The sequence below is a fragment of the Podarcis cretensis genome (assembly GCF_951804945.1).
Source record: "Podarcis cretensis genome assembly, chromosome: 17".
Classification (NCBI taxonomy): domain Eukaryota; kingdom Metazoa; phylum Chordata; class Lepidosauria; order Squamata; family Lacertidae; genus Podarcis; species Podarcis cretensis.
In genome coordinates, this window is record NC_137187.1 from 28,323,411 (window position 1) to 28,348,711 (window position 25,301).

The following is a 25,301-nucleotide window of genomic DNA, read 5'->3' on the forward strand; positions in this document are numbered from 1 at the left end:
TACCTATGAATGTGGTTTACTTTCCGGCTGCCAGATGCTGCTTCAAACCAAACTGCAGGTGGACTTTTTTAGCATCATGTTTCTACTTCTATTCAGCTCCTGTTTTATGTGATCAGAAGGACAGACGTAGCACAACGAGTAAAAAAATCAATCCTATCTGAAGCATTTTACTGTTCTAAGGTACCTAGGCACCAACACAAGCCATCAGAACCTGGGAATTCAGTATTGAGTGGAAATAAACATCTAAAGTAGCTTAACTTTAAGGTGCTTCAAGCCTACTGAAAAATTAATATCATAGGCTTGAATTAGTAACACTGTTTTCTGCATAGTAGCGTCTTTTTTCTGAGCTGCTGCCTACATTTATAAAACATAGGGGACAGCTTCATCTGCAGCATCTGAAATATTTATTGTGAGGCAGAAGCCTAAAAAAGGCAGAAATATATAATCCACTGATAAGAAACTAGATAGTACTACACAGTGCTTTTTTCTAAAAAAATGTTTAGGGGTACTCTCATTTTCCTCCTCATATTGAAATGCTGCCCCTCAATGAAGCCAAACTTAGATTCACAAAATGTTTAGGGGTATGTGTACCCCCTGCGTACCCTCAGAAAAAAAGCACTGGTACTACCATACCTGTGTCTGCTATGTGAGAAAATGAGTTGAAATAGCTACATGCATTAATGACTATCATACAATCGATCTGTTGTGGAAATACAACACAGCAACCTGGGATACAGCATTAGAAAAGCAGACAATAGGCCTGGAAGTACTTGCTTTGCCCAATGCTTGCCTACTGATTTGGTAAAGGTTTTGCTGTTGCTGTTGTTTAGGTGGAAGGGTAATATTGAGACTTTATATTGGAAGACAGAGTACCAATTACTGTATTTTTCGGTGTATTAGACGCCCCCATGTGTAAGACGACCCCTATTTCTTTTTAACACAAAACTAAGAAATTAAGTTGTTAAGCTTTTTTGGGAGGTGGGGGAGGTCACTTCCGCCAACCGCTCACCCGCCTGCCCGCCACTGCCAATCGCTTGCCACAGCCACTGCCGATTGCACACCTTGCTGCAGCCACCAATTGCCTGCCCAATTGCCGCAGCCATAGCCAATCGCCAGCAGGCCTTGCCGCAGCCACCAATCACCTGCCCAATCGCCGCTGCCAATCTCCTGCTTGCTGCTGCCATTAATCGCATGTCCCCCTTCTGCATTCACTATCCGTGTATAAGACGACACTCAATTTTTGCCCACCGTATTTTTCGCTCTATAAGACGCACCAGACCATAAGACGCACCTAGTTTTTGGAGGAGGAAAACAAGAAAAAAAAAATTCTGAATCTCAGAAGCCAGAACAACAAGAGGGATCGCTGCGTAGCGAAAGCAGCTCTGGCTGTTCTGGCTTCTGGGATAGCTGCGCAGCCTGCATTCACTCCATAAGACGCACACACATTTCCCCTTACTTTTTAGGAGGGAAAAAGTGAGTCTTATAGAGCAAAAAATACAGTAATTTTTTTAGCAAAAAGTATCATCTTATACATGGAAAAATACGGTATAGACCTACCATTTTATTTTCCTATTAATGTTTCAAAAATTTATAAACAGAAGAGTCTAGATGATAGCCACAGAAGCACCCACATTTTTAATTTGAAACCCTTTAGTACAAGAACAAGATAGCTAAATTGAAATGCTACCTTCATCTATTTCTGGCAACCTTAAGACAACCAAGCAGTGGCAATACAGCATCAACATCAGACACAAGGCGAAAGTCAGAAAGTAGAATCTCTATTCCATACCTTCTCCCATTTTAATTTCTGCAAGCGCATAATCCTTGCCCTGTATATTAACTAGTAGGCCACAAGATTCACCATAATCTAATATACAGGATGAGCACTGAACAGAATCATTGCAATGAGAATAATCATGCTAGACCCTTTCTACAAAGAAACATCAAAAGTATTAAGAGAACATACCTCTAGAAACCAAAATTCAAGTCTGGCTCTTTTGACTTCACTAGTGGAGAGATTTCCAAAGGAAAGATTTCCTGAGGATTAGTGGATAATGTGTCTGCTTCAGATCTGGGTGAACCAGAAACAAGTCACCACTCAGCTACGAAAACTCAATAGAGCTAAAGGTAAAGGGACCCATGACCATTAGGTCCAGTTGTGGCCGACTCTGGGGTTGCGGCGCTCATCTCGCTTTATTGGCCGAGGGAGCTGGCGTACAGCTTCCGGGTCATGTGACCAGCATGACGAAGCCGCTTCTGGCAAACCAGAGCAGCGCACGGAAACACCATTTACTTTCCTGCCGGAGCGGTACCTATTTATCTACTTGCACTTTGACGTGCTTTTGAACTGCTAGGTTGGCAGGAGACGAAAACTCAATGCATGACCTTGAATAGATCACAATCTATCTACCAAGATTGCTCAAAGTTGTAAATATCGTGCTAAAGCAAATTTGTACAACAGCATTTTTGCCTTCATTTTCTTTTCTACAGTGCCTCTAATCTTGTTCAAAAAACCACTTTGTGATATATTTAAAAGATGGAACGTTTCAGAACAAGAAGAGACGGGTGGCTTCCAGTCAAGCATATTTTTGTCTTAGCATACTTCATCTTCTCCATGACACAAATGAGAATATTTAGTCAGCAACTAGATTTCCTTCATATTAGAATCAAACCTTGCTTCAACTAAAATTAATAGCAAAAACCCCATTGGTTTCCCCAAATGAGTGAGCTCACACACAACATTAAGTCAAACTACTGTATTTTTCGCCCTATAGGACGCACCGGCCCATAGGACGCACCTAGATTTTTTTTGGGGGGGGGAAATAAAGGGAAAAAAAATTATTCCCCCCACCCAGGCGCGGGGCTGGGGCGGGGGAAGCCTGAGCTTCCCCCTCCCCCAGCCCCCAGAACGGGACCCAGAGCGATGCCGAAGCTGCGTGCAGCTTCGGCATCGCTCTGGGAGCTTGTGGGGCTGGAGGAGGGGGAAGCCCTCCGCCAGCCTTCTAACCAAGTCGGGGGACAGCAGGAAAGGCGCGCTGTGCCTCCCGCTGTCCCCTGAGTTTGGGGGGCTGGCGACGGGGAGGAGCAGGCTTCTCCCCCCCGCCAGCCTTCTAACCAAGCTTGTGGGGCTGGCGGTGGGGCTCTCCAGGCTTCAGCGAAAGCCTGCATTCGCCCCATAGGACGCACACACATTTCCCCTTCATTTTTGGAGGGGAAAAAGTGCGTCCTATAGGGCGAAAAATACGGTATGTCTTCAGTCCTCCTGCTGCTGTTGCCTCCTTCAGACAAATCACAAGCTGAAAACACAAGAACAAACCTTGGTCTGAACCAAGACAATATACCAAGCCAAACCATGGCATACCTTGCAGCAGTCGGAGGACTGGGGAAGGAGTGCAGGATCCGCAATGTCCTGCCTGAGAATGTGAGTATAGACCAGGAGAATCAGCGACCAGAAAGAAGAGGAACATCAAGAAGACTGGATGAAATTTAAAGACTATTTAAATAAATATTGTAATATTAAATAATTGTAACCACTTGAAAGAAACAATTAGGCCTAGGATTAAAATGGAATTAAATTTATAAATAAGAAAATGTACGATAAGGAAAGCTATGTAATATGATTAGGACTGTGATATGGTCTTTTGAAACACTGATATTGGAAACTGCCACATATAATTACTAAGAAATTTGGATGGAAGAGATTTGAGGAAGTCAAATACTATGTTTATGAAGATGGATGGTACTTAATTTTAATTAATTAAGTGATAATATGTTGAATGTATCTTTTTTCTTTTCTCTCTTTTTCTTTTCTTTTTTGTTTGCCTTCATTATTGTTAATTTTTCTTTTTTTTTACTATGTTTATCTACTGAAAATAATAAATATTATTTGAAAAAAAAGAGAATGTGAGTATAGATTCTAAGCCACCATTTGACTTCATGTTACATATAAACCAGCTCTTTTTACTGCCCGTCTCAAGTGAATAGAGTTATAAAGCTTTTTTATATATATCGCAGCACTCCAACAGGATCAATTCGGATTGGGACCAGCAATTACAAGCAAAAAATGGAGAATGCTCAGACAAGTAATCACCCCTAATGGGTGCTTAAAATTGACTCTGCAAATACGGCATATACCATGGAAATCTGAAACCAGCAGATGTTGACCAACTCCCATCATCCCTGATTATTGGCTGGAGTTGATCAAAGCTATCTGCAAGGTCACCAGTTCCCAACCCTGTCTTATAGCTGGCAAAGAGGTCTCTCTTTCTCCTGTTTCTTGTCCCATTCCAGTCTATATTTTGCTTATTAATACTATCTATCTATCTATCTATCTATCTATAATTTAAATGACATCTACTCACAAAACCTCAGGGTGGTGTACAGCAATGTATAACTTTAGAAGCAAGACAAAGCAATCATTAAAATGACCAGCTACTTGCTTTGCTTGGTCAAGTACTGGAGAAATTATCCATGATAAATCATGAGATGCGATTGATCAGTTCCCATTTATACTGCTTTGCGCTTTTGCTATATGAACAGCTAGTAATAGAATACTAGATAATCTTTTTGAATTCACTTCCACACTGTCACATTCTACAGTGGTGCCTCGCAAGACGAAAATAATCCGTTCCGCAAGTCTCTTCGTCTAGCGGTTTTTTCGTCTTGCGAAGCATCCCTATTAGCGGCTTAGCGGATTAGCGCTATTAGCGGCTTAGCGGCTATTAGCGGCTTAGCGACTAAGCGGCTTAGAAAAAGGGGGGGAAGGGAAAAAAACTCGCAAGACTCGCAAGACATTTTCGTCTTGCGAAGCAAGCCCATAGGGAAATTCGTCTTGCGAAGCGCCTCGAAAAACGGAAAACCCTTTCGTCTAACGGGTTTTTCGTCTTGCGAGGCATTCGTCTTGCGGGGCACCACTGTAATGACAATTTTCTCTTAGTTTTGATGTACTAATTTAATTTGAGAATACTACATGTTGTCAATCACTAAGGTTTTTCACTACTGGAATTCCTGACCAGAATTCATAACTGTGATCTTTAAAGATTTCTGCTGCTGAAAAGATTCCAAAGCTGGATCTCCTTACACCAGCAAGAATAGAAAAATGAACTAAATAAAAAAATTCCTTCCAGTAGCACTTTAGAGACCAACTAAGTTTTTTATTGGTATGAGTTTTCGTGTGCATGCACACTTCTTCAGATACACAGTGTGCATGCACACGAAAGCTCATACCAATAACAAACGTATTTGGTCTCTAAGGTGCTACTGGAAGGATTTTTTTTATTTTGTTTTGACTACGGCAGACCAACACGGCTACCTAACTGTAACTAGAGAAAGGAACTGCAATCGTAACACTGAAAAAGCACAGTTGAGTTGAAAGCAGATTATAAACTTCTCTAACACTTAAAATAAAATAAAGCATATGAATCTGGAACTGGAATCTAGCTTCAACTTCTGATATCCTGCATGCATGTGGAGCTTAGAGGAAACTTGTGTATCACTGATGATTTGTGCCATTTGTCTTCCTAGCTTGTTCTGTTGCTCCCCTAAACCTGTCAGTTTTGATTGTCTGTTTGGAACTCGATGTTTGCTTTAAAGTTAAAATAACCTGTGAAGCAATTTAGGATAATTTGGAAGCCATCTTCAGACCCTGTATTTAATTAACCTAAACAATAAATCAGCAGTCACAGAATTCTTGGGATCAGGCTGCAGGACTCGTGGACTAAACAATCAAGATGACAACAAGATTAAAAAAATACAGTTTCAGCAAAAGAAGGAGAAAAGCCATTATTGTTTAATCTCTTCCTTCATGGCCAATACATTTATATTAGTTACAACAGAAAGCAGTAAAGGAAATTCTTTTAAGAAATTTATGTAAGGGATACTTTGTTTCCTTACAGAATGTCCCATGAGTGCCAACATCCAAAGTACAGTATTTAAAAAAATGTGTGATGTTGACACTAGTTAGTTACATAATAAATGCCCCTGGTAACATAATTTACTTTAGACTAGGAGCAGCAACCATTAAAGAGATAATAAAACTAACTCCTAAGCATAATTTATGGATAATTTTATTTATAGCATTTGTCAGTGAAGCTTCAAGTTAGGTATTTATATCTCCAACAACATGAAACTTAATGGGATATTTCTGTATTTGCGCAAGTCTCTTCCTCTTCTTTATGTATATTCTAAACATTCCCAGAAATGCATCTATTCCTCCAGCATTAAACTATTTGGATATTTCTTCCTGTTTCTCCTTCATTTCCCTTTTCTAAATGTAAGCTTTTGGCCTTCTGTGGAGCTATTTATGCCACAAACCATATGTCTCTTTTAAGCCTATTCCCACATCTCACCTTAAAAGAGTTACTCAAGGTCACAGCTATTTATGGCTTTGCCATTTAAAGAAAGACACCTTTTAAAAGGAAGAAGAGCGAGGAAGACACAGACAGCTAGTGGCAGATCAATAAAAACAGCAATTACCGACCAATCATTTCTGGGCTGAGATACATATCCGAAATTTGTCAGCATTTGAGATTACTGTAAAATTGCCAAATACACTTTAGTTGCATCTGGTTCAAGCTGGAGCAGAGGGATATTTTTAAGCTGCTTTTCAAGCAATGTGAGCCCTGAACCTTGCATCACCCTAGAACGAAACACCAATCAGAAAGGATAACACTTCTCTGTCCTTAGAAAATACAGGGATCAATCCTGTTCCCATGGAAGTCAGTGGGTGCTTTAACAGCGGCAACTTCCAGCTGAGCAAGACAAGATTTATCTTGGATTTACATTATCAGTCTTCTGATAACAAAAACCATACGAGACACACCTGGAGCAAGGATGTTTTTCATCCTAGCAAGTAAAACGTCCGGGAGCCAGATAATTGTGTGCTGTGAGGCTTGCAGCCAATTCTATGCAGAGTTAATGTCATAATTGACCACAGGATTGGCAGCAAGCATTGCAGGAGAAGGCATAGCAGCAAGGCATTCTGCATATGCTCAGGAATGCCCCTCTTCATTCCTGCAGGCTAGTAGAAAAAACTGCCTGTTACAAAGCCCAGACACAATTTTTTGACCTCCTGCCAACCTAGCAGTTCGAAAGCACGAAGTGCAAGTAGATAAATAGGTACCACTCCAGCGGGAAGGTAAACGGCGTTTCCGTGCGCTGCTCTGGTTTGCCAGAGGTGGCTTAGTCATGCCGGCCACATGACCCGGAAGCTGTACACCGGCTTCCTCAGCCAGTAAAGCGGGATGAGCGCTGCAACCCCAGAGTCGGCCACAACTGGACCTAACAGTCAGGGGTCCCTTTACACACACACACACACACACACACACACACTGCTTCTCAATATTAGTTTTCAACTGGCAAGTTACCCCGTGGTGACAGCATGTTGTTGTTTAGTCATTTAATCGTGTCTGACTCTTCGTGACCCCGTGGATCAGAGCACGCCAGGCACTTCTGTCTTCCACTGCCTCCCGCAGTTTGGTCAAACTCATGTTGGTAGCTCCAAGAACACTGTCCAACCATCTCTTCCTCTGTCGTCCCCTTCTCCTTGTGCCCTCCATCTTTCCCAACATCAGGGTCTTTTCCAGGGAGTCTTCTCTTCTCATGAGGTGGCCAAAGCCTTGGAGCCTCAGCTTCAGGATCTGTCTTTCCAGTGAGCACTCAGGGCTGATTTCCTTCAGAATGGAGAGGTTTGATCTTCTTGCAGTCCATGGGACAATCAAGAGTCTCCTCCAGCACCATAATTCAAAAGCATCAATTCTTCGGCGATCAGCCTTCTTTATGGTCCAGCTCTCACTTCCATACATCACTACTGGGAACTATACGGACCTTTGTCCGCATGGTGATGACTCTGCTTTTTAAGATGCTGTCTAGGTTTGTCATTGCTTTTATCCCAGGTGACAGCATACAAAGCACTAAAATGATGAAACCTCTCTCCCCCCCTTGATAGGAAACTATCAAGGAAACTGCAAATACACCTGAAGGTGATGCACTTCCAGGTGATGTTCATGGCTATGCGGAACACAGATTAGGGTAGAGGGATTTTGATCCCTGTAGCAGCTTTTTGGTTTCTCACTGAAGCAGATTTGCACAGCAGAATCCCATTTTCTCACTCAGCAGATTTCTATGTGCCAATGCCATGGGAAATTTTCCTACAAAAATACAGTCCTTCTGTAACCAACAGTCCTTCAAGTCCTTTACTTTAATCCTAAACATTTGCAGCAACAAATCTGCTACCAAGCCATGTATTACAACACCGTGCAGCAGAGTGGCTGATCTTTCAAACCTGGGCATATTTGCATACAGGAGAAATCAGCTGTTAAATTAACAACAACAAAATATTTCCTCTCCAATGTGTTGCTGGAAAAGCAATTTTTGGCAGCACTTTTAGAACAGGCACTTCTTTCCCAAAACAAAAACAAAAAAAGGACCACCTCAAGGAATGGTTATTGTCTCCAGTATTTGGCACAGTGGGTTAAAGCCTCAGCGCCTAGGGCTTGCCGATCGAAAGGTCGGCGGTTCGAATCCCTGCGGCGGGGTGCGCTCCCGCTGCTCGGTCCCAGCGCCTGCCAACCTAGCAGTTCGAAAGCACCTCCGGGTGCAAGTAGATAAATAGGGACCGCTTACCAGCGGGAAGGTAAACGGCGTTTCCGTGTGCGGCTCTGGCTCGCCAGAGCAGCGATGTCACGCTGGCCACGTGACCCGGAAGTGTCTCCGGACAGCGCTGGCCCCTGGCCTCTTAAGTGAGATGGGCGCACAACCCCAGAGTCTGTCAAGACTGGCCCGTACGGGCAGGGGTACCTTTACCTTTACCTTTTTAAAAGCTCAATTTGCACTTACTTGTTTATTCAAATGATAGCCCTACAACAAGATGTTGTTGTGGTGGTAGGGAGGGCTTCTGTTCAAGGCTGCAACCATTCCATTCCATTCCATCCCACAACAGTTAGTCCTCTTTTGCCTACCACTCCTTACGTCGTCGTCCAATCTCTGTTTGGTAGTTTATTTTCCTCTAAATCAGTCAATATTTCATGGCCACCACTGAGTCTTCATTACAGCGCTTGAAGTTTGTTTTCTTTCTTTCTTCTTCTTCTTCTTCTTCTTCTTCTTCTTCTTCTTCTTCTTCTTCTTCTTCTTCTTCTTCACTCCTGCAAAGTTATCCTGAGTGTGTGGATACCTCATTCTTCTATTTAACTATTGACCTGTTGTCTACATAAGCAATGGCACTGAAATAATTGAATTGGGCACTCTGTTCAGTGACCGAAATAAATCAATTCATTCAGTCGATTAATTGAATTGTAATACTGTAGATTAGAGAGACAGACAGACAGACAGACAGACAGACAAACTATGCTAAGTACAATAAGTAACCCTTGCAAAATGCATTAGATCAATGGTAGGGTGGATCCATTTACTCAAACATCATCTTTAAAACAATTATTGTTGATAATTTCAGCTGTAATTTTCAGTATTCGACAATTGCAAGCCTACAGATAATTTAAGTGCAGCTTAGAAATCTTAATTCAGTGGGCTTTAAGCAAGCTAAGTAAGTACAGGATTGCGGTCTAAGTTCTCAATGTTCTCATCTAATTTAATTCCCAAGAACTCTGAAAAGTATATCTGCCTGAAAGTGATTCATCACATGTCACACAGCAAGCGCAATGACTGCATGGAAATATTGACCTGGGATGTTTCATGCCTAAACACACTCTACTAACTAGTCTTCGGACGATGCCTCTAAAAACATTTACATGGGGATGGAGTTCCCATATGAAGATTGCAAAATTTACAGGACAACAAGAAAGCTCACTTTCACTGCCCTTGGTACAGAGGTTCTTTAACTTCCACGAGAGAACTATTTCAGCCTTGCAATGCCTCTTTGTCAAAAGCAAGGACTGTACCACCTCAGACTCTCACATTATGAATCCATGTTAATGTAGGCTGACAAAAGGGGAAAGATAGCAAATGTGGTCATTTCTAAGAATAAAATTGAAATGAAATAGTCAGGTGCAAAGTGCCCTTAGAACAGGCATGGGGAGCCTGCAGCCCTCCAGATGTTGCAGAACTAAAAAACTCCCATAATCCCTGGCCACTGGCCATGCAGGCAGGCGTTGATGGGATTTGGAGTCCAGCCATATATGAAGGGCAACAGGTTCCCCCCTACTGCATTAGACCCTCCTTTTTATTATTATACTTTGCTAAATTATGTGAAATAATCAATACAGTCAACCTATTGGACTCAAGGGTTACAGTTCTTAAAATGGACAAATTTTTATATACAGAAAAATGGAAAGATGTTTGAAAATGTAGGTGGATTTGTTCAAGAGTCTGGGATAACCAAGTATAATAAAATAAACTGTAATGATAGGAAAGTATTTACAGCTGCCTTGAATCCTAGTTTGGGAGAAAGGCGGGAAGTAAATACATTTAACAACACCAACAACAATGCAATATGTCAAGAAAGAATTATAAATCTCAGAGAAGGGAATTGACTTTATAGGTATTTATGCTGTAGAAAAAATACTTCCTCTCTTTGCAGCACGTCTGGGTGGTATTTTATAATTTTTAATATCACTAACTTAGAAAACACTTTGAAATGAAATTATACATATGCGCAATCATTTATAATTAACTGCACTGAACTGTATTTTAACTTTTTATTTCTATTGTAGCTGTCAACAGATAATATTGTACAGCCTGGAAACCTGAATATATATATTTTTTCCCTTTAAACGATAGGGAAATGTGTTGAAAAGAAATACTTAGGACAAAAAGGCTTACCACTCTCACTCTCAAATAAATTGTAAAATGTGTTATTACTGTATAGTACAAATGGCACAAGGATATTAGCTATAGCTGCAGCTGATGTCACAATAAGCTGGATAAATTCTAGCCTACTTACAAGGAAGCTATTGACATGCTAAATTGTTAAGGGAGGGAAGAGAAAAGGAACGTTTGATGCTGGGAATGGGAAGGTTTAGAGCCAGATATAGTATACAGACCTGTCCACACCCTAGCATGGCTCAAACAGCATGGACAGACAGTCCCACCTACATATTATGGACCTCTATGAATATAGTCAAAGTTACCGTGTTCATAACTTTCCACAGCTTTTACCCACAACTGAATTCCTACTTCGAGTTGTCTGTGTGCCTGTAACCTGCCCTAGGACCTTACAGTGAAGGGTGGGTAATAAATAAATAGACCAAGGCCTTCTGGCGGACCGAGGGCCTTCTGGCGGTTCCCTCACTGCAAGAAGCAAAGCTACAGGGAACCAGGCAGAGGGCCTTCTCGATAGTGATACCTGCCCTGTGGAATGCTCTCTCACCAGATGTCAAAGAGAACAACAACTACCAGACTTTTAGAAGACATCTGAAGGCAGCCCTGTTTAGGGAAGCTTTTAATGTTTGATGTATTATAGTATTTTAATATTTTTTTTGGAAGCCGCCCAGAGTGGCTGGGGAAGCCCAGCCAGATGGGCGGGGTATAAATAAATAAATAATAAATAAATAAATAATAATAATTATAAATAAAACAAATGCACCATCTAGTCCTGAATAAAAGTCTTAAAACATCTTAGTTCTGAGTTAACATGGATAGGATTGATCTGGCAATCAATTAATGCTATGAAGTTTACAGTGCAGCCATATGCATGCATAATATTGCAATCCAACAGAGCCCTTTTATATAGGCCTAATCGAAAATAAATCAGATAAGCAGGTAAAGCACTGCAGGCTACACTGATCACTTTAATGTGCTTATGAGTATTTCTGAAGCAAAAAATCATCATTGGCTTTTAGGTAAGGCACTCATGAAGTAGGCAACATTTTAGAAGATATATTCTCTCCTATGTACGACCAACAGTAGTTTTTTAAGTAAGAGACTTGTATTAAAAACAGTAAGAAGATGCAACTTTTCCGTTGATTAACAGGTTTGTAAGGCTGCAATCCTATACACATGTACCCAAGAGTAAATCCTATTGAATTCAGTGGTGTTCACTTCTGAGCAAAAGTGCAAACAATTGTGCTGTAAATCCATTAACCTAACCAATTAAATGTTGCGGCTCTAATTGAAAAGCATATGAAAGATGTACATGTATCATTCTGCTTATCCATATAGACTCTTGTACAAATGTCCAAGGCTTTCTGACAATTGCTCAGTCCCATTTGATAAAGAGGACCATAACTGAAGGAGAATTACGCACTTCAATATGTTCAGAATGTCGTTTACATATAATTCTATACAACCAAGATGCAAAGCATTTACTTTAAATAGTATTCATCCTGTAACTGACGTAGTTCTCAAACATTCACGTGCTCCTATAGAAACAAATTTTGTTTTTAGAATGGGTTTAGGATAGTGTAACACTGAACTTTAAAGTCAGGTAAATAAACTTTTTTAAAACAAAAATTAAAAGAAAACATACAGTGTTTGAACCTCTCTCCGTTTATCTCTAATGCTTCTCTCTATGTATGCGTACTGCCTCCTTCTTGTAGATGCATTGTTACTGTACAGTCACCATCATAAAGCCTCTCCATACATAATTTTTCTTCTGAGTATTCCTGGGAAAGTTTGCTAGTCAGCGTGAGCCAAGTGTTGCCAACTTATAAAGTGATGCATATTTTGGCAAGTCGAAGACAGCTGGGTACGAGTCTGGAGAAAAGAATGCTTCAATACAATTGTTGTTGTTGTTTAGTCGTGTCCGACTCTTCGTGACCCCATGGACCAGAGCACACCAGGCACGCCTGTCTTCTATTGCCTCCTGCAGCTTGGTCAAACTCATGTTGGTAGCTTTGAGAACACTGTCAAACCATCTCGTCCTCTGCCGTCCCCTTCTCCTTGTGCTCTCCATCTTTCCCAACATCAGGGTCTTTTCCAGGGAGTCTTCTCTTCTCATGAGGTGGCCAAAGTATTGGAGCCTCAGCTTCAGGATCTGTCCTTCCAGCGAGCACTCAGGGCTGATTTCCTTCAGAATGGATAGGTTTGATCTTCTCAAGAGTCTCCTCCAGCACCAGAATTCAAAAGCATCCATTCTTCGGCGATCAGCCTTCTTTATGGTCCAGCTCTCACTTCCATACATCACTACTGGGAAAACCATAGCTTTATTAATACAGACCTTTGTCGGCAAGGTGATGTCTCTGCTTTTGAAGATGCTGTCTAGGTTTGTCATTGCTTTTCTCCCAAGAAGCAGGTGTCTTTTAATTTCGTGACTGCTGTCACCATCTGCAGTGATCATACAGCCCAAGAAAGTAAAATTTCTCACTGCCTCCATTTCTTCCCCTTCTATTTGCCAGGAGGTGATGGGCCCAGTGGCCATGATCTTCGTTTTTTTGATGTTGAGCTTCAGACCATATTTTGCACTCTCCTCTTTCACCCTCATTAAAAGGCTCTTTAATTCCTCCTCACTTTCTGCCATCAAGCTTGTGTTATCTGCATATCTGTGGTTGTTGATATTTCTTCTGGCAATCTTAATTCTGGCTTGGGATTCATCCAGCCCAGCCTACAATAGCATTCTAATAATGTACTGTATTTGGAACTACTACAAATTTTCACTTAAAAGTTTTGCAAAATTTAAGAAGTGAGATCATTTATCTGGACTATTAAAATTCCTGGTTTTCTATCCTCATAGAAAGAGTGCCATGTCAAAAACTATATATACAAAAAATATACAAGAAATCTCTGGTTTGTATAATTTATATCCCACCTTTCCTCTAAGCTAAGGAGTTCAAGGTTGTGTAAATAGTTCTCCTCCCCATTTTATCCTCACAACAACCCTGTGATGTAGCTTAGGCTGTGAGTGAGTTACTGGCTCAGGGTCACCCAGTGAGTTTCATGGGTGAGCGGCAATCTGGTTTCTCAGGTCCTAACCCAACACTCTAACCCAGGCACCCCCAAACTCAGCCCGCCAGATGTTTTGGGACTACAACTCCCACCATCCCTAGTTAACAGGACCAGTGGTCAGGGATGATGGGAGTTGTAGTCCCACAACCTCTGGAGGGCCAAGTTTGGGGATGCCTGCTCTAACCACTTTCCCAGGCTCTCTTTTGTAGTAGCTTGTATATGTCTAACATGAAAATTCGGGTGTTTTATGACTCACTAAGATTTTTAACCTCAACCTTTGTTCATCAAACAGCAAAGCCTCTTCTCCATCTCAAATGGTAACAGCTGTAATAGTAAATGATGTGTTGATTAAAGACGTCTTTATAATTCACTTGTTAAGTGTTTCTCACTAAGATTGTAATTAGTGTCACCATTTTCCCATGACGTGTATACAGTATTTCTCAATTCTCGTTGCCACTGAAAACATGTTACCCAAAGTAATCTGTCTGAATACTTTCCCACCCCAAAGGCATGATGAGCAAACAAGGGACTTTATTATACTGAAATTATGTTCTTGCAAAGGCAAATGACTGCAAACATCCCTGGATTGCTCGTGGTCCCTTCCAACTTTGTGATTCTATGAAATGACTTCTGTAAATAACTACAAGAAGAAAATACTGGCCATAAAGATGGTGCCAATTTGTACACGTTGTTGTTCTGCCACTAACATTTGGCTTCTTTTGTTGTCAAGCACACAGTACGCAGTGCAGAGACTAGAATCCTTTAGGCAACAACTAAATTGCAGAGCCACCAATTGCCACCTGGAAAGGTATGTTTGACTTCCAATATTAAAGCTACTCTTATTTGTCTACCCCTTGGAATTTTACCAATCAATTTCCAATTTTGTTTTTCTCTGGACAGTTCACCATATGTGCAGAAATGGTTTCCCTCCTCTTCTTTAAGGTTTTCTAAAGAAGAGGAAGGCACCTTTTGCAAGAGTTGAGCTTGAGCGAGAAAAAAGTATGTTGCAAAAACCCAGCTGAGTCCACTGAAATAATAAAGTGCTTCAAAAGACATAAAATACATTTTATATATAGAATGCAGCAGATTATTGAGGTAGTGAGTCAAATCTGAGTTAGGCTGCAATCATATGCACAATTACCAGGGAATAAGTCTGACTGCAGTCAATAGTCAATATTTCTGAGTACAGTAGACATATCTATGATTGCATTTTAAAATAATAGGAAGGAAGTTCCCCCACAAATGGAAAAATATAAACTAAAATGGATCTATCCATAATACTGTGTGATGCACTAATAGCTTTTCTGTTTTTATGCTAGAGTTCCTTTTTCAAAGGTGGTTCTTTCATCAGTAGTTTATTGCAACAGACTAAAATGACATACTGTCCTCTAGCACCGTAGAAATGTCCAAATTCAAATGTTTTTCATTTAACTGGGACTGTGTACATTTCACTGTTTGGGATTGGGGATTTGTTGCTAGGATAACTCTTTAGCTCTTGGTTCTTTATTTAGGTCTCTCAGAACTCTCTTGACCTGCTGTCAGATTACAACACAAAGTCTTAGAGATAAATACCACAGACAACAGTTTCCTTGACTAACCACTTTCCAGCTTAAGAAAGCTAAAGCTCGTTTTGCATATTTGAAAGGAGAGGTACAGAAAAACAGCAGGAACCGCCAATTTAGTCTTGCATCTTGTTAATACCTAGAACAACCATTGCCGTATAAATTTCTTTTGATTCTACAATGAATGCTTTGATTGTTATACATTCTGTAGAAAGAAAGAGAGTGAGAAAGAAAGAAAATACTTTGCACTGAAAACGAATTGCATTTGACTCTCCATTAGAATGCAGCAATACTGCTTGTCATTTATTTCCTTGCACAGAACAAGGACAAATTCTGCAGCCAATAACAGGCGCAATAACAGGAGATAGCTTGTCCCAATGAAAACCAAGAACACCGCCTCTGCAATGCTTCTAACCTCTGTTGCTTCAGGAGCTAGAGTCCATGTGCCGTCGGGATTAGTCATTAATGCTTGATACAGATGCCAGAACAATCTTGTTGAGTGCTTTAGGAAACCATCCTATAAACTACTCTGAAACTTTCAAAACATTTGTTTAGATATAACAAAAGTACTGTAACACTATACATAAATAAATCCCACTGAACTCATTGAATTTCTGAGTTGCAGAATATCCACATTCTATACTACAAGGAGGAAGCAAAATGCCCTTTTCTTTATATAGTGATCTCAGTTCTCTGAGTGTTGGTCCGTAAGTAGCCAAAATGTTTGTAACCGAACACAAGACGGATGAACCGGCAACCTTGTGGGAGCCCCAATATTTGCAAAAGTTAGAGGATGCCCCCCACAGAGGAAAACACTCTAAGGGGGACATGGAATCCTTGCTACCAGAAAGCCCACTAAGGGCTTATGCCCAGTTGGCATGCTCAGGATGCTGACTAACAGAGAGGGAAAGCAAAATAGGAGAAGAAATGGAAGTGCAAATAGAATGAAGTGTCTGGAATTCTGAGAAGGAGCATTGCACTCTGCAACATTTCTGTGCACTAATAGCAAATTCAATTCACTGAGTGCTGATCCTTGTGTAACTAAAAAAAAGACACCATCTGTGCACAGGGAAGAAGTATCTGCAGGCTTGGAGGAATCCCAAGTTTGCAGAAGTAAAGCAAAGTAGCAGCCCACTGAGCTGAGCATGTTCAGTAGCCAAAAGTGATGACTGATGTCAAGGGACAGGGGTAGAAAACCAGCTGGACAGAAAACACAGCGGAAAAGAGAAACCATGAGCAAGCACACTCAGTTTTTTGTTTCAGGACCCACCTGACTAGAACAAATATCTGCCTGAAGCAAAACTATCCATCCGGCAATTTCTCCATAGACTGAATTGGGTGATCTGGCCCACAGTGAGCCACAAAAAAAATCAAGTGCACTGTCCAGCAGTTCTAACAAAGAAAATCCATCAAGATGTGTAATGCACATGAATATTTTAAGAAACAGATATACCCTTAGCTATCAGTCAGACCCCAGTCAGTGTGAGCATAACCTCATCCATTAAAAACCTTCCTGCACATTTAGCACATAAAAATGTGCATTTACCAAGTGCTACTCTCCAATAGGGATGCTGGTGGCTCTGTGGGTTAAACCACAGAGCCTAGGACTTGCCGATCAGAAGATCAGCGGTTCGAATCCGTGCGACGGGGTGAGCACCCGTTGCTCGGTCCCTGCTCCTGACAACCTAGCAGTTCAAAAGCACATCAAAGTGCAAGTAGATAAATAGGTACTGCTCTGGCAGGAAGGTAAACGGCGTTTCCATGCGCTGCTCTGGTTCGCCAGAAGCGGCTTAGTCATGCTGGCCACATGACCCGGAAGCTGTACGCCGGCTCCCTCGGCCAATAAAGTAAGATGAGCGCCGCAACCCCAGATTCGGTCACGACTGGACCTAATGGTCAGCGGTCCCTTTACCTTTACCTTACTCTCCAATACCCTCTCAAGGTTTCACTTCTATCACTCAAATCTATTTTTCCAGCATTTGAGAAAATGTTACAGTCACCATCCCTAGATAATACCTCAACTGCTTTTCTAACTACTGCATGGAATGTTGTTGTGCAAGTGTCCTGGATTGGATAATGTTGTAAAATGATGTGTCACCGCACACTCATCTCCTCGCCAAAACATTTGTCCCTCATCGAGACGCATTTCTAAAAGTAACAAACAAGAGTCATGTTGCACGCTTGGCCATTTTATGAAACTCTAATCTTTATACTAGGGACGCAGGTGGCGCTGTGGGTAAAAGCCTCAGCGCCTAGGGCTTACCGATCGAAAGGTCGGCGGTTCGAATCCCTGCGGCGGGGTGCGCTCCCGCTGCTCGGTCCCAGCGCCTGCCAACCTAGCAGTTCGAAAGCACCTCCGGGTGCAAGTAGATAAATAGGGACCGCTTACCAGCGGGAAGGTAAACGGCGTTTCCGTGTGCGGCTCTGGCTCGCCAGAGCAGCGATGTCACGCTGGCCACGTGACCCGGAAGTGTCTCCGGACAGCGCTGGCCCCCGGCCTCTTGAGTGAGATGGGCGCACAACCCCAGAGTCTGTCAAGACTGGCCCGTACGGGCAGGGGTACCTTTACCTTTAATCTTTATACTGTAATTCTTTGAAAGCGATATGCTCCCTCCCTCCTGTGTTTGAGTGCAAATCTACCTAGATGTTTAAGAAAGGAGGGAGCTATGCTTATGATATGTGCAAAGGACCATGATGTCAAAGTGAAAGAAAGCCTACATTGAACAGAGCTGTAATATCCTGCCATGTTAGGAAATGCCACCGCGGACACACAAGGCATTGCACACAGCTCAGAAACAACGGTAATTAAGGCTGCTAAACGGGGGGTGATATGTTTGTGCCGGTTTCGCCAACCTGATATCCTGCAGATGATTTGGACATCGGATGATCTGGAGGGCACTAGATTGGTGAAAGCTGGTCTAAGCGCTAATCTAAAAGCTTCCCAGACATCTCCAAGACAAAGATACGTTGCCAACCAATGCACTCAATACTGTTAGGCAGGTTTGGGCCTGCAGATGATAGTCAACATAACATAATGGATCAGTATGCCATTGTAGCATCATGATACATTGTGCGCCACTATAGTTACTGGGGGCTCGTTAGCCTGGGAAGGTAGTCCAACCAGGAGAAGGAAAACTCAGAAAACTCTGACCATAAACCTCTGCTACCTTGGGGACATCTTTGGGAGAAGGTGTAAACCCTACACATATCCACAGTGGGGTCCCTAAGATGGTCAGATGGCGTCTTGTACGCCTCCTCCCGGCATCTCCTGCAGCCAATTGGTGCCAAATGTATTGCTCACTTTCCTTTGGACCCACAGCATGGACGAGGAGGGGGCGGTGTCTTGTCGTCTGGGCCTCCATGTTCAACGCCCAGGCTTGCACCCCAGGGAGGTCAATTCAGTGCTGTGGTTTGACCTCACCCCCAGAGGCACACTCCATGGTCCCTCAAGACAGACAGATGCCAACATCAATATCCGACTCATAATCGTTTCCTACAGATTAGTAAACCTCTTGTCGTATGTACTTTGCTCACAGTCACAAGAATTATAGTGAGAATGTATGAACTGGCCCACTCTGAGCCAGGGAAGATGTAACGTGACTCATCATTATGGGTAAGGAATAGGGGGTGGGCATGGGCACTCCCTGTCTCCACTCCCATCAGTTCATTATAAATTCCTTTCATCCTTCCCCAGCCATCCTTAACCATGGCTAAGGACGCTGCCAATGTAAGCCTTAACCACAGCCAACTCTGCTTCCAGTTGTGGTAAATGGTAAACTCTGTTTAGCATTAACCATGGTTAAGGATATAAAGTGTGTGTGTGTGTGTGTGTGTGTGTGTGTGTGTGTGTGTGTGTAATTTGCACCAGAAAGGAGACAGACAAGAATAAAGGAGACCACATTCCTGTGGCCCATGCCCAGTCTCTCTACCAGTGGACTCTGTTGCATCTACACCAGTCCCTTTTTAATGTACAGATTGGAAATTCTAATCCATGTTAATGATTCAGATCACAGGAAATTGTAGTTTTTCTGGAATAAAATGGTGCAATTGCTGTTTCAATCCACCTTTTGTGAAAGCTTGTATTGAGTATAATTGATCATCTCATCAATGAACACTGCATTCTCCAAAAGAGTTTGTAAACCGTTAGGAAGATCCAGAATGTTATTACACACCTAGAATGATCATGCAAACAACTGTATATTAATCAGATGTGACATTTCAAACTTTCTCATATAAAACCTTATGGTAGATATATCTTGGAAAGCTTTTTTTAAAGTTGGGAGAATGCAAACACGTATAAACATTTAATTCATATGGCGAAGACTGCTTAGTTACATTTCTCCTCATGCAGAGTGTTTACTCTGAAGTAATGCAAACTGTATCTGATAAGTATCCCAGTGGAAAACAAGACATCCAGAACTTCACATCGCAACATTTTACTACAGAGGCAGATGACTGGAGAGGGCAGGCTTGCCTAAATGTTTTTAGCAGGTGCCGAAAAGACTACACTGAAGACTACAGTTTACACCTCACTTTTAAATGAAGATATTTGGTTCTGCTTTGGCAATTTGCAGATCGTAGTTGGCCAATTTTAATCTGTTTTGGTATTTTTTACTCTTGAATGGTTGTGAATTCTTCTTCTTTCTGCTGCTTTGACATGATACCTGAACTGGCAAAGCCTATTTATAGCTGCAGCACCATACATACCCACAGGTAGGTCTATAAGGAGATGGGAATAAACTGGCAAAACAGAGCTGGCCTGACCCAAGGAACCTTTAGGTCCTAAATCACAACCTGTGCAAAGCATGTGAGATGTTTGAATTGAGCCACAGTATGGAGAAGGAGAGCAAATATATTATTGAGTATATCAGCTCTGTAACTCTGTAACTCACAGTATTATATGCTTGCAGAAACGCATTTGTGGCTGAAACTGTGAACTATTTCGCATTTGTAGCAGCCCTTGAGCAAGCTCTCGAGTGTGCAGGTTTGATGACATCATGCTACGTACGGAAATGAAACGGTTCCTCCAAACTCCATATACGTAAGCTGTTGCCGCAACCCGTGTCCCTCCCAACGCAGCTGTCAGAACTGCGCAAATTGCTGAAGTCATATCCACAGTCCTGACGTGAAGGCCATTATCCACAGGTCATGCATTTGGCATCATCCACGAGCACAACAGTGCAGCACACTCTGAATGCAAAAGGTTTTGGTTTGGGACCTAGATGTATAAAAGCTACCTACTTCCATCTAAAGCCACCAGGCCCTTTGGTCTTTGCCTGAAACCCTTCACTGTGCAAGGTGAAGCAGCACACGAAGCAGAACCATTTCAGCAGTAGCACACCGACTATGGAATTCACTGTCTAGTATTCTGCTTGCCTCGAGACATGTTATTCTTCCCATATGCTTTAGACCTGAGCAGTAGCTGAATGCTTATCGTGGAAGCCTATTTACTGCTGATGCTTTGCATTTTTTGCTTTGCTTTCTGGTTTGAGGTTTTTATTTGCAGCTCAGGAATTATGGATCCCATTTAATACATGACTGTTGGACATTCTAACAGTCCCACACGCAGAAAGAAAAGACGGTTAATAATATCAAAACAGTGGGTGATGGGGAGGGAAACAGAGGAAATGTGAACCAGCCCTGATATAGACACAGCAGCAAACCACAAGCTAAGTTACTGACAACGCAGCACGGTTTTAAAAGTGAGTGGTACTAATTTCTCCATACGACACTAACCTTTACTTCAACTTCTGGCGATACTTTCTCCACTTTGTTCTTGCTTAACAGGCTTTTCACCAGTTCTTCCACTTGCACGTTGAACTTCATGAACGTCACGTAGACGAAATAAGCAAACAGCAGCGTTAAACTTTCCCACCACATGATGAAGTTATCCAAAAAGAAGATGATCAGCAATATCAAGTCCATGATGTAAAAAGACACATCCCGAAAGAGGGGCCACCAGGTGAGGTGCAGGATCTCCTTGGAAAATAAAGCACACATCCCAATCACGAAGAGGATATTGAACACGGCAGAACCAACTATTGTTCCAATGCCGACATTGCTGTGGGATATAAAAACTCCTATTAGAGAAGTGAAGAGTTCTGGGGCTGAGCCACCAGCAGCCATGAATGTTGCCCCGGCCACATCATCAGAAATCGCCAGTTTTTCTGTAATGACTGTCAATGAAGGAACAAAGAACTCATCGCAGACAATGGCTAAGGCTATGAACATGTAAACCATTCCACAAATATGAAGTATTACAGCACCCCTGCGTCTTTCTTCAAGAGAAAAAAGATCTTCCGGGTACTCTCCCTTGGAGTGCTCTTCCGTATGGTTATCCTGCCCAGCTTCGTATTTCATAGAAATAGGTGAATCTGGAGCGCCGGTTTGATTCTGTTCATTAAAGTCCAATAGAGTTCTTTGATGCATGTGCTTTGACTTATGGCTATCTAGATTGCTGGTTGTCTCTGTGCTATAAGGTTGCGACTGGAAAAAGGCACTAATTGAAAGATACAGCGTGCTAACGGCCACGATACCCAGGAAAAGTCCTGTTATTCGTATCAGTCTCAGCTTTTTCCTAACGTTTGGGTGTTTCTTACAGCCAAGCAGTGGTTCTGGCAGACACAATTCCTCAAGAAAGTTGACGACAATGTTTTTGCACGGAGCCATTCTGAGCTCTTTCTTGCGGTCCGAGAAACTAAAATCAGACAGATTGTTCTGTCATTCTTCTTTCACTGTTCAAGTAAATGATGCTTTGACGTGTCCTTTCAGAATCTGATAGCTTTATGCTTCATGTGGAACACATTCCTTGGTTGTGCTTAAAAAGAGAGAGAAATGTTTTCATCAGTTTAGTTACAAGGTCAAACATTAAAAGACATTTCCCTGTACATTATCAAAAAAAAAAAAGAGAGACTTAAATTTCCTGCTACATTAAACCAAAAAGACTAATAACACAAATAAGTGCTGCTTAACATTTTATGTGATGGGAAACCTGGGACTGCCACCGGGTACGCAGTCAACAGGGAGCATTTTTTTCTGATTTTGAATCACTGCACTCTAGTCATCATTTATGAATCTGAGCACTCATTTACTAATTTCTTATAGCCGAAGCCAAACCTGCCAAGTTCACGATCCCAGGATCAGTCACTGAGCGTACCTGTCCTGATCCCTCATTCTTTTAGTCAGCATCAAGTTAACACAGGTGCATGCATACACTGCTTGAGGGAAGTGCGCAAATTCATTTTTTGGGGGGGTGCGGGTGGAATCTGTGACTGTAGTTTGGTGAAAAGAAAACGCAACAAGCGTCAATATTATTGTCAGGAAAGTGTGCAGAATGGGGATCTGGGTGACACCGCGGAGCATTCCAAAAACCAGTCCCAATTCACAATCCCTTTGGACTGAAGCTTTAGGATTTAAGCCACTTTAAACAATTAATACCCACCAAAGTCAACTGAATTAGACTGGCTGAAATCCAGCCGCTTCATAGGGAGCCACAGCTCTCTGGACCTAGCTGCAAGTTGTTTCTTAAGGACATTAAAGGCATTAACTATTGCAATATGAAATTTGCAGCGCTGAAAAGTGAAAACAATTCTAAAAACACCCTTTGGAAGCATAGTTAGAAGAATACTCAAATACTATCCAATGCGATGCACTCACTAATAGCAAACTCGGAGCCCCTGTAAACTTGGAGCAAAATAAGACGCACTGGAAAAAGACACCGCAAGAGATTAAAGTGTGTTATCATAAAAAAGAGAAGCTGTAAAAACCTTCCTCACTGCCTTGGTACCCACTGCCATAAAGGCAAAACATGTACAATGGATTCAACTGTCCTCTTCTCCCTGACCCTCCTTTTTGTAAGCAGTCATGGCATACTTATGGCCAAGGAATTAATTACTCTCTAAGCCTCTCCTCCTCCGACCTCTGCTCATCCCTCAGACTCCGCTGTGCACTTTTCCCGGCAAACTGATCCTATTACCGTACAGACTCAGGCTTTCTTGTACTTTTTTTTTTTTGTAAGTTACCATCCGCAGGCAGTGGCGTAGGGTGGGTTGTCAGCACCCGGGGCAAGGCAAGTAATTTGCGCCCCCTAACCCGTGGATTTGCGCCCCCTAACCCTACCCCTAACCCCCAGATGTTGCGCCCGGTGCGGCTGGCCCCCCCTGCACCCCCCACGCTACGCCACTGTGCAGTTGAAATATTTGCTTCTCTCCAAATCAGAAACCCAGTCCGACCGAAAAACAATAACAAAACCTTCCCTATTGCATGGATGTCCCTTTAATTATTTTTTTCCCAGAGAGAGGGATTTAACCGTATCCATCTCATTCTGTGAAACAAAACAGCTCTTCAGCTGCTACGCTCAGGATGACTGGAGCAAATCAGCCACGGCAAAGGAAAACCCCTTAAGGAAAACTGCAAAAAACTAGGCACACTTACCTGGGAGCAAAGGAGTCAACTCCTAGGGGCTGAAGTCCCTTTGGCACCCCAATAAAATATTGGAGGGGACTACCCATGGGTACGCCAGGATTTATGTTGGGGGGGTAGAATCTCAGGATTTTTTTTACTGATTTTATTGATTGGGGGGGCAAGCCCCCCAAGCAGATTAGCACTGCCATTCAAATGGGGGGTGTGTGGCATGTCTTGTTAGCGATTATGTGGAGGGGGTAGCCCCACTCCACTCCCAATATTTGATTGAAACTGGCACCCCTGCCTGGGGGCAAATCCTATTTGAACTCCATGGGTTTACTACCGAGTAGCCCTGCATAGGACTGCACCACAGTTCTGTGCTGGGGCCAAGCAAATCGAAACAACTGCAAATGACCCTTCCTCTGGGAATCTGGCAGGGCTTCAACTCCATGCAAAACGAATTAATGGCTCAGTTGGTTAGAACAAGTGGGGTGCTGATAACACCAAGGTTGCGGCTTCCATCCCCGTATGGGACAGCTGCCTATTCCTGCATTGCAGGGGCTCGGACTCGATTACCCTCAGGGGTCCCTTCCAGCTCTGCAACCCTACGATTCCAGGATCCTTCTAGGAAGAGGTCCTTAGACAAGGCGGGTCATTCATAATGGAGCCAGTGAAGAAACTCAGCAGGATAAGGAAAGCAGCAAAACTGCAAGCGGGAATTCTCTTTACTTGGATAACTCTGCTGGTGAGAATGAGGGGTGCGAATGACGCCAAGGGTTGCAGGTTCGATCCCCGTGCGGGGTGGCTGCTTATTCCTGCATAGCATGGGGTTGGGCTGGATGACCTTTAGGGGTCCCTTCCGATTTTTTTGCAGGATTCTCTGAAACTGGCAGTGCCAACCCAATAACCGGGTGGGGGGGTGGGGCACTTAGGGCAGGCTATAAATCCCAATGAATGCAAATCCCAATGAATGCAAACCCTAAATCCCAATGAATGCAAACCCCAACTGAGGTCGCGACCCCCACCCCGCATCCTCCCTCCCCGCGCAACTTACCACCCTGCGCCCTCCGTCCCCGGGCATGAGTGGGAAGCCCCTCCGCGGTCCCCCGGCGCAAGAACTCAGCCTTCTCCTCTCCAGCGCGCTCAGCGGGCGGCGGCAGACGCCTCGGACCCGGCCAGGCAGACCCGCGGCAGCGGCGGCAGCAGCAGCAGCTCCGGGAGAGACCGACCGGCGCCGCCAGACGCGCAGCATCCACTGCCGGGAAGAGGACCAGGAGAGCCTCCCGGGAGACACGCCCACCACCCAGCCCAGCCACGCCCACCCAGGGGAACTGGGTGAGCCAGGGGGCGGAGCCTCTCATCCCCACCCCTCAGGGCGGGGCTTCTCCGCCTCCGCCTTTTCCCGCGCTCTGTCCAAGCCCCGCCCCCCGCCCGCCTCGCGCGCTTCCCCCCCCCCTCAGCTTTTTCCCTTAGAGTTTCAATTAAATTTCAATTTCGACATGT

General features: G+C 43.0%; 1 protein-coding gene across 5 annotated transcripts in view; it reads right to left on the bottom strand.

Moving 5' to 3' along the window:
- The window catches only part of SLC24A2 (solute carrier family 24 member 2), an 83,375-nt gene extending 58,296 nt beyond the window's left edge, over window positions 1–25,079 (bottom strand). For 3 of the 5 annotated variants that reach the window (XM_079959416.1, XM_079959417.1, XM_079959413.1), the window contains exons 1-2: window positions 24,853–25,079; window positions 21,132–22,212 (exon numbers count right to left, since the gene is read on the bottom strand). In XM_079959416.1, coding sequence (XP_079815542.1) covers window positions 21,132–22,064 — 933 coding nt within the window. In that variant the 5' untranslated portion in view covers window positions 22,065–22,212; window positions 24,853–25,079. Of the gene's footprint in view, window positions 1–21,131; window positions 22,213–22,551; window positions 22,574–23,185; window positions 23,289–24,852 lie in introns of those variants that run through there. The other 2 variants (XM_079959414.1, XM_079959415.1) reach the window with 2 other exon arrangements.
- Between the last annotated feature and the right edge of the window lie 222 nt (window positions 25,080–25,301).